General features: G+C 55.3%; 1 protein-coding gene and 1 long non-coding RNA gene across 5 annotated transcripts in view; one reads left to right on the plus strand and one right to left on the minus strand.

Moving 5' to 3' along the window:
* Window positions 1-4,744, plus strand: part of LOC307198343 — a 41,541-nt gene extending 36,797 nt beyond the window's left edge. Inside the window, exon 3 of the long non-coding RNA XR_013831614.1 lies at window positions 4,394-4,744. This is a non-coding gene — a long non-coding RNA (uncharacterized lncRNA). The remainder of the gene's footprint in view (window positions 1-4,393) is intronic.
* Window positions 4,745-5,366: 622 nt separating this feature from the next.
* On the minus strand, window positions 5,367-13,313 carry NYAP1 (neuronal tyrosine phosphorylated phosphoinositide-3-kinase adaptor 1). 4 transcript variants are annotated; one of them, XM_079944690.1, is made up of 7 exons: window positions 13,249-13,313; window positions 11,843-11,994; window positions 9,995-10,350; window positions 8,012-9,532; window positions 6,946-7,161; window positions 6,385-6,494; window positions 5,367-5,903 (listed from the first exon to the last, which is right to left on the minus strand). In XM_079944690.1, exons 2-7 carry the CDS (start codon window positions 11,908-11,910, stop codon window positions 5,646-5,648), a joined length of 2,529 nt encoding a protein of 842 aa, XP_079800816.1. In that variant the 5' UTR covers window positions 11,911-11,994; window positions 13,249-13,313; the 3' UTR covers window positions 5,367-5,645. The 4 variants fall into 4 exon arrangements, with proteins under 4 accessions (XP_079800816.1, XP_079800813.1, XP_079800815.1 ...); XM_079944687.1 differs by having other exon boundaries at window positions 6,946-7,164; XM_079944689.1 differs by lacking the exon at window positions 13,249-13,313 and adding an exon at window positions 12,526-12,966 and having other exon boundaries at window positions 6,946-7,164.
* Between the last annotated feature and the right edge of the window lie 160 nt (window positions 13,314-13,473).

A 13,473-nucleotide genomic window follows, 5' to 3' on the forward strand; every position in this document is an offset into this window, starting at 1 on the left:
TCCCACAGTCCTAATTTTGCTGGTGTTCAATGTGTTCTCCTCTCCTCTGTATTTCCTGTAATTGGTAGTGGCATCTAGAGGCTTGATCATATTCCTAGGTTCGATTTTTAGGGGGCAACAACACTTCATAGGTGGTGGTGCATTCTTCCATCAGGAGGCATAGAATGTCTGGTTATCTCTTATAATGTGCTATGTGATGTTGGCTGCTGTTGAAACTCAACACCTGGATCCACTCCTTCAGGGTGATGCTCCAATTCTAAAATTCTATCTTTGTTCATTAGCTGGAAGAGTTCTATAAAGAAAAACTTCCCTTCATCGGTGATCTGATAAAGGCAGATAGATGCTTGATTTTTCCCTTTACTTACGAGTTTTCAAAATAATGAAGTGATTCTCTGGCATCCTCCAAAGGCGAGCTATTTTTCAGCCATTATGAACTCATGAATTTAACTCAGTCCATTGCAGTTCTTACCCTTCCTGATGCTCCAATTATCCCATCCTTTGGCCATTGGGAGCCTCTTCAGATTTGCTCCTGAGTCTTTTTGATGTGATCCTAGTAATCTTTGATAGAAATCTCTCATCAGAGCTGAAACATGATCTCAATGGGTAAAATGGGCCATGAAAGATAAGGCAGGTGTTATTTCTGAGGTCTTTTTTTTCTCTCCCCTTTGGTTCGAAAAGCATTCCCTCCCCAGTAAAGGTCTCCCCGACCCAGCTCCTGCCTCCCTCTTGACTTGAATGTTCCAGGGCCCTCTCACCTCTGGCTGTGCTGCCCTAGAGTTCCCTGCTTTGCTGGGGTTTCAAAAAGTAGAAAGTCAGCGTCGGAAGTGCCTTGGTGACCCCAGGAAGGGATGTGGAGTCCCAGGTGAGTTTTACCAGGTGTCAGGCAGGCAGGGCTGGGTCCAGGCTGACTTCCCAGGGGATGCTCATTCCTCCAGATGCTATGTGAGGTTTATAATTCCAGCACACCCTGTTCTTTCAACTTCTAACTCTTCTCAGGCCTTTGATCTTGTACACCTAGCAGAAGGGCTGTGTACCTCTGGCTCAGGGCAGCCTCAGCTGCCTGCCTCTGCCTGAGCCCCTCCTACCCTGACTCTGTCACTCCAGCCTTGCTGAGGTTCTGGTCTCTTTCTCATCTCTCCCATCTTGGTCTGTATCCCTACCCATCTGTCTTCAGCCTCAAAGGAGGCACTGTGCTATCTTATTCAATCTCCTCAACAACCCTCTAATCATTCCCATTTTATAGATAAGGAAAGTGAGAAACTTAGCTGTTAGTGCTGATCTGGGACTTGAACCCACACACACCAGCTCCACATTCCCTGACACCTCGTGCCTGCCTCTGCTTCTTGTCACTGAGCACTGTTTTTCTTTTTTAGAAAATAATATCTATTTTCTGATTTCAGAATGAAGACATAAAAATTCAAGCAATATAAATGTTACTATTTTTTAAAAGTAAACTTAAGTCCCCTCTCTTCTCAGACCTCAAAATCATCACCATCAACTATCTGGTGTATTTCCTTCCAGACCTACATAAATGTTTATGAATAAATAATTTTTCTAAAACTGGGCTTTCTCTGTATGTCCTTTTCTGCACATTGCTTTATTCACTTATTAATTTATTGGGAACTGCTTCTTGTGTTTAGAACATCTATATTTTCTGCATTCTATTTAACAGTTTTAGTTTTCCATTGTTCCCATAATTATTTAGTCAGTGCCATACTGATGAACTTTGGGGTTGTTTCCAATTTTTCATTATTTGAAACAATGCTGCAATTAGCACCCTTGTGCATTTAGCTTTGCACACCTGTGTAACTATTTCCGTAGGATAAATTCCTGGAAATGGAATTTCTGAGTCAAAACCATGCACATTTAAGATTTTCATAAATATTTTTAAACTGACCTCCAGAGAGACTGTATTAATTTACATTTACACAATGAATGCCTGTCTTCTGCACATACTTGCCAGACTGATGTTACGAATTTTTTTCAGTTTTGTCTGATGGGTGAAAAGTGTTTTATTATGGTTTTATTTTGCAGTACTTATGGTTAAGGTTGAGCACGTACGTTTGTTGGTAATTTCTCTTTCTTTGGTGAATTGTCTGTTCATGTCCTTTGTTCGCGTTTGCTGGGGTTGTTTTTTCTTTTTCTTATCAACTCACAAATCTTTCTTATATATTGTATCAATCTTTTTAATATGTGTTAGAAATAACTTCCTTGTTTAATGTTTCTAGTTTGGCTTTGCCATATAGAAGTTTTAGCTGTGAATGAGATCAAACTTAAATGCCTTTTGGTTTATTTGTTACTGTTTTTTTTTTTTTTCTAATTTTTATTGGAGTATAGTTGATCTACATGTTACTGGTTTTCATATCATTTTAGAAGGGCCTCCTCCCTCCCAAGGTTATAAGAATGTTCACCCACTTCTCCCTTTTAATATTTTGTTTTTACATTTAAATCTTTCGATGTAATGAATGAAATAGAAATCCAGCTTCCCACACTCTCCCTTGACTAGCTAATTGTTCAAGAAACAATTATCAAATAATCTTTTCCCCACTATTCAAGTGCCACCTTTATCATGTACATGCTAGATTCCCATGTGCCTTTGCTGCTATTTCTGGACTCTGTTCTGATAGATTGTGCCATTCCTGTGCCAATCCCAGCTCACTGTGCTTTCAATATTTGATAGGCCAGGTCCCCCCCTTACTCATCTGTTTCGGAATGTTCTGGTTTTTCTCATTATCATTCTAGATAAACTTTTGAATAGTTTTGTCAAGTTTCCCAAATTATCCTTTTGAGATTTAGAGACTTCATTGAATTTACTGATTTAGGGAAGACTTACATCTTTTACATTACGGTCTTCCTATTTAAGAACTAGTTATTACTCTGCCTATTCAAGTCTTCCTTGGTTGAGAAACTCAAAGTACTTTAGTTTTATTGATTAATCGAATAGAGGTCCTATACTTTTCTTGTTAAAGTACTCTTAGATATTTTATGATTCTTGTTGCTCTTATAAATGAGATATTTCCTTCCATTAACTTCCTAACTAATTATTAAAAAGCTATTGGAAATCCTGCCATTTTCGACAACATGGATGGACCTTGAAGGCATGATGCTAAGTGAAATAAGTCAGACAGAGAAAGGCAAATACTGTATGATCTCATTTATATGTAGAATCTGAAAAAAAAAAAAAAAAGAAAGAAAACCAAACTCATAGATACAGAGAGATTGGTTGCCAGAGCTGGGAGGTGGGAGGTGGGGAAAAATGGGAGGTGGTCAAAAGGTACAAACTTCCAGTTATAAGATAAGTAAGTCCTGGAGAGGTCATGTGCAGCATGGTAACTATAATTAACAATACTATATTCTATGTTTGAAAGTTGCTAAGAGGGTACATCTTAAAAGTTCTCATCACAAGAAAAAAAAATTGTAAGTATTTGTGGTGATGGATGTCAACTAAACTTATCAGGGTGATTATTTCAATATATATATATATAGAGAGAGAGAGAGAGAGAGAGAGAGTGAAATTTTAAAAAATCACAAATAATTTAAAAGCTATTCCTTGTTCTTCACTCTTATCTCTGTCCACACCCTCTCTATGGAGCTCAGTCTTGGCCTTGAGTACCATCTCTATGTTGAAGACTCCTAACATCCAGTCTTGTCGGCTCTCCCAAACCATCATCGTCTTATCTCTAACTTGGTATTTCCTAAATTTCAAAAATTCTCACACCACTGTCATAATTTTTCATATTCTGTATTCCACCTGTACTGTTATTTATTTGCTTACTGTTTTTCTTTAAACCAATTCATTAAAAATAAATTTAGCCTTATCTTGTGCAATAATTGCTGTGACATAACAAGTAGTATTCTGATGTGCTGATTAGAATTTCTCTAATATGCATGAGTATAAATACAAAACTAAAAGGCATCTCTGGGATCATCCATTGCATTTTTGAATCTCTGGTCTAGCTGGTAACAAACCTGAATATTCGCCATTGCTTCCCAGTCAACATTCTTCCCTCACAGCCCCTCTCAACCCCACTTTCCATGCTATGTCAGGCTGATCATTTCCTCAGCCACCTGAGCGCCAAACCTGGGCTTCGTGGATACCCCCTTCGGCCCCTTCATCCCCATCAGAGGATGTTTTCTTTCAGTTGCATCTTGCAAACTGTCCCTTTGCCTTCCATTCTCCCAGACACTCTTTTTATCCTCCTCCCTGGATTCCTTCTTGAGGACCAGCCTCTTGCTTTGAGGCCCCTCCTTCTCCACCAGCTTCATCAAGGTTGACTCACTGCCCTCAGCATCATTTAAACACAGTTGCTGTGCCCATCCCACCACGGCAGATAATCATGACACGAGCTTGGGACCTTCCCCCTGCTCATCCAAACCTTACCTGTACTTTTAGGCTCACTGTACCTTGTCGGAGGAGTCCAGCTCTCTCCCTCTCCTACTCCTGGAGCACTGCCTGGTGTCGGCTCAGGTATCTCACCTCCCTGAATAGACTACAAGCTGCTTGAGGACAGGCTTCAGTCGGAACGTTCCTTCTGCATCGGCGCACGGCCACGCACACATCAGATGCTCAATTAGGGTTTGCTGAGTCACTGCACGGTGGCGTTCCCAAAGACTTTCCTCCAGCTCCACCTCTCCCTCTCACGTGCCATAGTAACCCGCCCTGCACAACCTCTGGCTCCCACCAACCAGGGGCAAGAGTGAAAACGGGACGGGTATATGAAAGGCGGAGCGCACTGAAACATAAGAAGCCAGTTCTAGGATCGTTAGTCTTTTAATATATTATTCTGAAAAGAAAGGAATTAAAAAAAAGTTCCTGACATCTCTTCTGAGTTTTTTGTTTCGCTTTTTAATTTAAATAAATACCCTGCCCGCCCCCCACCCGCGAAAATTTCCCTCCTTCCCCATCATCCCCCCCATCCCAGGTGCCAGACCCTCACCCCGGAGCTAAGTAAGATGCCTACTTCAGAGCAGGCCAAGCTCACTACCAAATACTGGCGACTTGTAAATACTGTAAATGAGCCCTCTGGCCCCCGGGCTCCCCGGAGCCCTTCCTCCTCCTGCTCCACTCCCCACTCCAGACCTGTCCCTAGCTTTGGCGGGGCGTGGATAGCAGGGCCTTTAGGCGTTGGGGAGAGTGCCAGCTTGGTTCCCTTTACTTGCCTGCAATTCCCCACTCCCTGTTCAGGAGTAGATCAGAAGGGCCAAGAATTGCCCCCCAGCCCAAAATAAATAACAAAATAAACAGCACCTCCCCCACTCCCCACTCTCTAAAAGAGCCCCTCTACCTCTCACTCTCCGGTCCCTGTCCCTCGCTGACCCGCCCCCCCTTCTTCCTCCCTGACCCTTCCCTCCTTCCCCATGCTGACCTGGGCTTGGCCTTCGCCCTCTCAAGAGAAGGGGTCTGCTTGGCTCAGTGGGAAGAGCGGCGGAGGGCCTCACTCCCAACCTCAAGCCAACCCTCCCCCAAGTTTCTGGGGGTGCTGCTTGGCGCCCCCAACCCGATGGGCCCAGCCGACTCCCCGTCTCGGGGGCTAGGGTGGAGGGCAGAGGTTCTCCCCGGCTCTCTCTCACCTGGTCCTTCAAGCGTCCCTCTTTCGAGGCCGGTTTCCCCCGCCCCGCTCCCCGGTCCCGGCGCCCCGGCCTCCTCAGATAGCGGTGTCCCAGAGGACTGTGTGCTGCCGGCGGCAGGGCGGGGTGCCGGACTTGCGGGGCTCAGGCCCGCGCCGCCAGCTGGGGAGGATGGGCATGCTCTCCTGCTTGCAGAGGCCGCGGTCGGGCCGGTGGCGCGCCTTGATCTCCTTGCACACGCAGCGCTTGCGCTCGATCACCTCCAGCAGCTTGCCGTCGCGCTCGCGGGTGGCCTGGGGCGGCAGGGGCAGCGGCAGCGGCAGCGCAGGCTGGATCTGTGCCCCTTCCTCCCGCCGCCGGCCCCGACGGGGATGGGGGGGAGGGAGGAATAAGGGGGTCAAGGACCTCAGAGTCACCCGGCCCTGTCCCCACCGCCGAGCGCCGAGGCCAATGCGTGGCCCAGAAACAAGTCCTCTCTTGCCCCCAAGGCCTCCGTCCTCTCTCCCTGCGGCCTGGTGCCAGGCGGTGCGTGTCTCACCCCAGGAAGGGGCGCCTTTTCAAAGCCGTCTTCCCAGCAGGCTGCATTTTTCCACCCAGAGGGAATGTCTCTTTCTAAACGCAACGCACAAAGGCGCACGTCGGCCAGTGGCGGCCCTGGCTGGCTACCCAGGATCTCCCCCACCCCCTCGCTCTCCAGCCTTCCCGTTAGTCTGTGGCAGGCCCCAGCCTGAAGTCTTGCCTTTCTTCACTCACCCGGGCCTTCTTGCCTACCTGTTCCTTCACAAATAAAATGCCCAACCCCGTCTCCCTCCTCACCTGGCTCAGGGCATCCCTGGGCTGGCTGCAGGGCCGAGGGGTGTGGAGCGCGGCCTGCCGGACTCCTGAGGTGGAGGCGGAGCGCCCCAGGCGGTAGCCTCCCGTGAAGTCTGAGGCAGAAGACAGAGGGGTGAGAAGGGAAGGGGCCTCCACGTTCCCCTCCCCCAGTTCCCTGAGGACAGCCCGTGCCAGGCCGCCCCCCACCCCAGCCTCATTAGAGGAGGAAAGGGGTTGGAGATGTGGTATTATAATGTAGGGCCCAGGGGCTTCCTGGGTGGCACAGTGGTTGGGAGTCCGCCTGCTGATGCAGGGGACTCGGGTTCGTGCCCCGGTCAGGGAGGATCCCACATGCCACGGAGCGGCTGGGCCCGTGAGCCATGGCCGCTGGGCCTGTGCGTCCGGAGCCTGTGCTCCGCAACGGGAGAGGCCACAGCAGTGAGAGGCCCGCGTACAGCAAAAAAAAAAAAAAAAAAAAGAATGTAGGGCCCAGGATGAGGACCCTGAGAGATTCCCCCCAGCCCGCCCATCTGTGTGCTGGTGTACGAGGGCTGAGCGTGTCACCTCCGTTGCGGTGGCAGGCGGGGAAGGTCTGGCAGGGTATGGGCAGCGCGGGGCGGCTTCCTCCTCGGTCCCCTCCGTGGTGGATCCTGGCCAGCAGGCCCTCTGCCCCCTGGCTCCTCACTGGGATCCCTGATGCCACAGAGCCTCTGTCCTCACGCTCCACCTTGCCTGCACCCTCGGCACTGCCATTCCAGGCCTGGACACTGTCCTCGACCTCTCCTGGGTGACAAGGAGAGCTCTGAGACTTTACAAGGAGAAGGGTCTTGCTGTCCCCCCAGCTATACACACCGCGGCCTGGGTGGACCAGAAGTAACTTGCCCCGTTGCAGGTCACAGCTGGGAAGGGGGGGGCCCTGCTTCACACAGAACATACACAGAAGGAGGGACGCCAGTCCTGGCACCACCCCTGGGCTGAGAATCATAGATATTTACTGCTGCCAAACCCTCTTCCCTGTTCAGAGGGGTCTCCCCTACCCCAGTTTAACTTCAGAGCCCCTCCAGCCCCAGACAGTGCCAGAATAAACACTGTCTGAAACAGAGACCGGGGGGGCTGTTCCCTAGGAGGGGGAGAATTCCCAAAGCCGGGAAGTGAGAAGGGGGGCACTGGGGGAAGGGCTGCATGTGAACTAAGCTCATCTCCCAGAGTAAGCCTGGCAGAGCATTGCGTTGCCAAGCAACGGTAGGGGCCTCCCTCTCCTCTCCCTCCTGTCTGGATGGGTTACCATGGTAACGGCTGGGAGGCAGCTGTGTTTAGCTCCTAGTGTGCGCACACTCACAAACACACACCCCTGCAGCCCAGCGAAGGGAGGGGCAGGGAATAGAGCGGGACAGGGCAGGAGGAGGGGACCAGATTCTACCCCGTCCCCATCCCAGGTCTTCCTGCCCCTCCAGAGCACACACGGGGACCCCATCCCTTCAGTCTGCTGCATGCCCCCATCCCTCTTGTCTCCCAGAAAAGTTCCCAGTTCAGGACAATGGGCTGTGGCTTCCAAGTATGCCCTTCAACACCTCCCCCAAATCATCACGGACATCCCCTGTCCCCTCCCCGTCACCCCCTCCTCACTCACTGTCCAGCTCTTTCGCCTTCCTCCCGCCGTACAGGACCTTCCTCTGCAGAGCCCAGCCTGCCCCAAACGTCGAGGCGCCCATCTCCTCTTCTTCCTCTTCTGGTGTCCCCGCGCTGGCGATGACGTGGGCACAAGAAAGGCTGGCAAAGGCCCCCCCGTCGGTCCCTTGCTCCTGCAGCTGGATCTTGACCATGGGGGATGGAGCCCCCATTCCACAGCCCTTATTCAGCACCCCCCCAGCCTTGAGGCTCTCATAGGCAGGGGGTCTCTTGAGCCCAGCTGCCGCAGCTGGGTAGGTCCAGAGGGGGGTCAGGGGGCCTGCAGTTGGGTCCGGAAGGCTGTGTGGGGAGGCCAGGCAGGCGCGGTGGTGGAGAACCCCAGCTGCTGCGCCCATAGCCCCGCCATGGGGGCTGGACTTCCCAGGCACGGGGGGCCTCGAGCGGGTGCACAGCATCCCGTGGAGGACTGAGATCTCCTTCTCCGTCTTTGGCTCCCCAGCGCCCAGGGGCGGACCGGTGGGCAGGACGGAGTGCGTGGTCACCTTGACTGCTGAGTACACCATGGTGTAAGACACGGCCTTGTCCTTGGGGGGGCCGGGGAGCAAGGCAGCCGGGGCAGGAGGGGCTCCCGGCACCCCTGCCGCCTTGGGGCAGATCATGCTGTGGGAATTGGGGAGCTCCCTCTCCCCCCGGGGCTGGCCAGAGCCCTGGGGCGGCAACGGTGTCGAGTGGCTCCGGGCTCGGCCCGAGGGTCCCAGCAGCAGCAGGTTGGCAGCGGGAGGCGGAGGCGGTGGGGGAGGCGTCTCCCGCTCCCGGGCAGGCACTTGGGGAGCTGGGGTGGAGCCGGCTGGCTCCTTGGAGTGGCAAAGGACTGGTAGCCTCGAGACCCCATCGCCAGGGGCTCGGGAAGCAGGCTTGGCCTGGGGGAAGGCCAGGAGTGGAGGACGGTGCTGGAGGAGGTTGGGGAAGGGCGGCGGGATTTCACAAGGAGTGGTCTTCGTGGGCGTCCCCTCCCTCCGGCTCGGGAGGGCTGAAGCTGGACGGCGCTGGGTGTGGAGCTGAAGGGCGTGAGGCTGGTGCGGTGTGGAGCTTGCCGTCAACGGAGGGGCCCCATTGGCGCGGCCTTCCCCGGCCTCCTCGGGCAGCGGGTACTTCATCTCCTCGTATATGGCCTCGCTCTCTTCTGAGTCCGAGTCAGCGCCAGCCGTTGGGGTCGGCCCCCCCCCACCCCCAAGAGGGGGCCCAGTCAGTCCCCCTCCACTCCTCCCTCCTCCCCTGAAGACATCCCCCACCATCTCAATGTACACCGGCTCCTCTTCTTGGGCACCCACCTCAGGGTCCCCAGCTACACAGGACCCCCTACTGAGGCGGTGAAGGGGCGGGTTCCCCCCTCGAGGAGAGGCGGCTGGGGGACAGGATTCATCAAAGGAGACAGAGAGCTGGGTGTTGGGACTTCGCCTGGGCTTCTGTGGAGGAACCTTCCGGCTGGACTCGCGGCCCTCCGGGGTTGGCTTCTGTGAGCCTGGGCAGGAGTGGGAAAGAGAACAAGAAACCGGGCTGTAAGTCGAGGAAGGAAATGGGGAGACCCAGTGTGACCTCTTGACTCACCGGCAAGGACATTTCTGCCTCTTCATTTTCCCCACGTCCCTCAACTTACAGCCCCAGTGGGTTCTTTTCCTACCGGTCTGCCTCCTGTCCTAATGAACGCCCCAGAATCTGCAGCTCCCACCCTCAATTCTCCCTGACCCTCAAGGCCCTCCAAGGCCACCCCTTTCCCAAGAATGAACTTTTCAAGGATCTTCCCCTGCCCTTGAATGGTTCATCTCAGGCCCTTCCAAAAAGGAACCCCCCCACTCCTTCTGAGAATGGAACCTTCCACTTCCTCGGTTCTTCCCTGAATGAACCCTCCCGGCAGGCCTCCCCTGGCCTGGAATGGATCCTCCCAGCTCCCGGCTCCTACTGGGCAGGGGTGCTGGTGTCTCACCTGCTTTCTTGCTGGGGGGCGTCTCTGCCCCCGGCCCTGCCATGCTGAGCTTGGTGCTGGGGTGTCTCCGGGGCTTGGCCGGGGGTCTTCGGGTGCTGCCGTCCTCTGTGAGGCCCCCCCCGCCCCCCCCAGGCACGCCCCCCACGCTGTCCATGCTGCCCACCGAGTGGCAGGAGAGGGAGCGTGGGGCCATGGCGCTGCGGCAGGGGTGGGGGGTGTGCTCTTGGGAGGCGGGCATCGTCATGAAGCCCATCCTGAGCGAGCGGCGCAGCGAGGCAACGTCCCGTACGCGGACCCCCGGCCCTGGGCCGGCCCCGGGCCCCGAGGAGCCTGCAGGAGCCCCCTCCTTACTGGAGCTGGGGAGAGAAGGCCCAGATGGAGCAGAGGTCGGGCCTCAGGCCTGGGCCCCCGGCTCCCATACCCCAAGAGGGGTTTGCAACCCTGTGGCCTCCCAGGTAGGAGGAGGGGGGCCGGGGTGGAGATGGGGGGAGCCTGAGGGTCCAAAGCACTAAAGAAGCTTCAGACTGAATTTCTAGGCTTTGAAAAAGGCAAGGATATGGAGGGCAGGGATGAGAGAAGGGGTGAGCCTGTGTGCAAGGGAGCATTCCTGGAGCTGGCCGACCCCAGCCTGGGCATCTCTGGTGCACACACACGTGTGGACAACTTCGTACATAGAGATGCAAACCCAGGCAGCGCAGCCCCGCCTGGCACATGCTTCTGCCACCCTGGCTCTGCTCCTTCTCACCCTCACGCTGGCCCACACCTGGCCTCTGGCCTCCCTTCATGTCTGGCTGCTGCGGCCTCCACTCCCACACCGCCTCCTTTCCCAGACCCGGGCTGTACCGCCGCATCCTCAGAGCGGCCTCCCCCAGCTGATCCTTCCTCCTCCCTGCCTCTCTCTCTTTCTTTCTTTCCCTCTCTTTCCCTCTCCCTCTCCCTCTCCCTCGGCGCTGTCCTCTCTCTGTCACCCTCCCAGGCTCACCCCCCATTCCCTTTCACTGTCTCTGAGCTTCTGTGTAAGTGAAGAGGGGGTGCGGCTGGCAGGGAAGAGGGGAGAGCTGCGGTGGGGTGGGCTCTCATTAAGGCCCTGTCTGCTAACCCTTCATTAGGGAGAGATCAGTGCAGTGATAGCTCTGATTAATCTAATTAACAACAAGAATTAAACTCCACAGTTTTGAGGAGGGAGAAGGGAGCAGGGAGGTGGCTCTGACTCAGGCTCCGAGCGGCTGTGCCACCAATGGGAATGAAGAGAAAGGAGCAAGACAGAAGAGGCCAGGTGCCAGGTCCCCGGGAGGGCAAGGAGAGGGGGCGAGCTGTGTGTGTGTGTGTGGGGGGGGGGGTATTGGTTCCCAGCCCTGGCTCCTCTGCAGGGCCAGCCTGCCCCCCTCCCACACATACACAGCCCCATCACTGGGAGGGGGCCAAATGGATCATCTCTGGTGCCCCTCAAATGACCCATCCCTGGACTGTGAGGGCAGCAGGGCCTGCCCCTTCCAAGGTCAGGTGACAGGGGAACCAGGAGCCAGGCCCACACTGACAGAGAGGAGGACATCACAGGCCAGAGGTGAGTCAGGAAGGAGTGTCTTGGGCCTCTGGGGATGGGGAAGAGCCCCAGGGTGTCCCTGGGCTGGAAGCCCCCTGAGAGGCCAGGGCAGGGGCTGGAGCCAGGAGCCAGGAGCCGGGCAGGGACAGGGCGTGTGCAATTCCAGCAATTCTGTAGTGAGCACGGGCTCTGAGATCAGACTGATGACCAGGCTGTTGGAGTCAGGAAGGGCAGAGGGATGTGGCCCCGCCACGAGGGAAGCAGAGGTGGGACAGGTGAGGGGGCAATCTGGGATGCGGCCTTACCTCCTCTTGGCCTCCTCTTCCTTGTGCTGCCTCCACTCCAGCTTGGTTTTTCGGTAGAGGAGGTTCATGTCGTGGGGCAGGAGGCAGGTGCTGGGGATTCCTGCTCAGCGCCACCAGGCCCGGGGGGCGACCCTCCCTGGGTCCCGGATCCACTTGGTGGGGGGGAATGGAAAGGAAAAAAAAAGAAAGATGTGGGGTGGTCGGGGCCAGGAATGAATGAGAAAGAGAGAGAAGGGAGCAGAGATGTGACTCTGGTCCTCAGAGAGAGGAAAACAGATGGAAGCACAGAAAACCCAACGCCGCCTTCAGGACCCACACACGTACAGACACAGACGGACATGTATCCAGAGTCACACACCCTGACAAAGGTGTTCAGAGCCACAGATACACACTCTGGAGAGATCAGACTGACACAGAATCCCATCCTGTAAATACATCCTGAGCCACCACACAGACAGGCCCCACCAACCTACAGCAACCCTGCGGCCACACAAACACACGTTCAGACCCACAAACCACCGGGCCACAGACCCATATCTACCAACAGAGGACGAGACACGCTGATTGGCACAGGTAAACACAACCTAGGAACAGCCAGACACACAGACATAAACACCCCGACACACCCACAGCACACACAGACCTCCAGACACACACAAATCGGCGCACCGAACTGGACGTACCTATAGACAAGGAGTCATGCCGGGGCCTACTTGCCTACACTGCACCCCGCTGGGGAAGGGGGAGACGGTCAGACTCCCCACCCCCTCTTGGGGCCTGAGGCTGGGGGGTGTCATGAGGGCAGGGCGGGGATGCTGGAGAAAGGGTGGGGGCATTCTGAGTTGGGCAGCTACAAGACCACCCATCCATGTCTCTCCATTCCCTGCCGACCCCCTCACCAGTCCTTCGCCTGGGCCCGGGCTTCCGTCCACCCCTATTCCTGCACCCTGGCCCCTCAGCGAAGGTCTCCGCCTCCCTCGCTGAGCGCCCAAATCACCTTCCTCCTCAGGGATCTGGGAGGCTCTCGGCTTCCCTCTCGCAGTCCCCGCCCCTCCATCCCACCCGGGGGTCTCCAGTCTGGCCTCATAGCTACCTTCTGAGCTGCGGCCTCCATACCTGCCCTGGTTTCCCTTCCCCCAAACACACTCTCCTTTGCGCTTTCTGCCTCACCTCTCCTTCTAGGCGCCCCTCCTCACTGCCGTCCTCTCCCTTCCCTGTTTGTTCCAAACCTGGCCGGCTTCATCCCCCTCTCCATCCAAAGGCCCCAGGTTCCCGGGCACCCCTCCCCTTCCCCTTGTCCTGCTACCCTGGGTTTCTCCGTCTCTCGCCCCGCCAATCCTCCCTACCCCTTGTGCCCCCATCCCACCTCCCCGCACCAAGCCTCCCCAATTTCTACATCACCGTACCTGGCCTGCCGGGCGCCGGCCCCCCCATGCCGGGCTCCGCCCGGAGCAGGAGGAGGGAGGAGGAGAGACAGAGAGAGACCGGGGGGGAGCCGAACAGGGCCCTGCCGCAGAGACAGCCCCGCCTCCGGGTCCGCCCCCAGACCCGCCCCCGGCCCCAAACCCACCCTTCCACACCCTCCAAGGACGGAGCGGGAGTGGCCGTGCTGCGCTGCGCCGCTAGGCTGG

Source organism: Stenella coeruleoalba (assembly GCF_951394435.1).
Source record: "Stenella coeruleoalba genome assembly, chromosome: 15".
In the NCBI taxonomy this organism is placed as follows: domain Eukaryota; kingdom Metazoa; phylum Chordata; class Mammalia; order Artiodactyla; family Delphinidae; genus Stenella; species Stenella coeruleoalba.

What these genes read in the sequence shown, in the direction of transcription:
- NYAP1 (XM_079944687.1), bottom strand. Translation starts at nt 11,910, where the DNA reads ATGAACCTCCTCTACCGAAAAACCAAGCTGGAGTGGAGGCAGCACAAG. An exon ending in GCCCCCCAGCAAGAAAGCAG is followed by an intron (nt 9,533 to 9,994) that starts GTGAGACACCAG and finishes ACTCCTGCCCAG; the next exon opens with GCTCACAGAAGCCAACCCCG. An exon ending in GAAGGCGAAAGAGCTGGACA is followed by an intron (nt 7,165 to 8,011) that starts GTGAGTGAGGAG and finishes CTTGTCACCCAG; the next exon opens with GAGAGGTCGAGGACAGTGTC.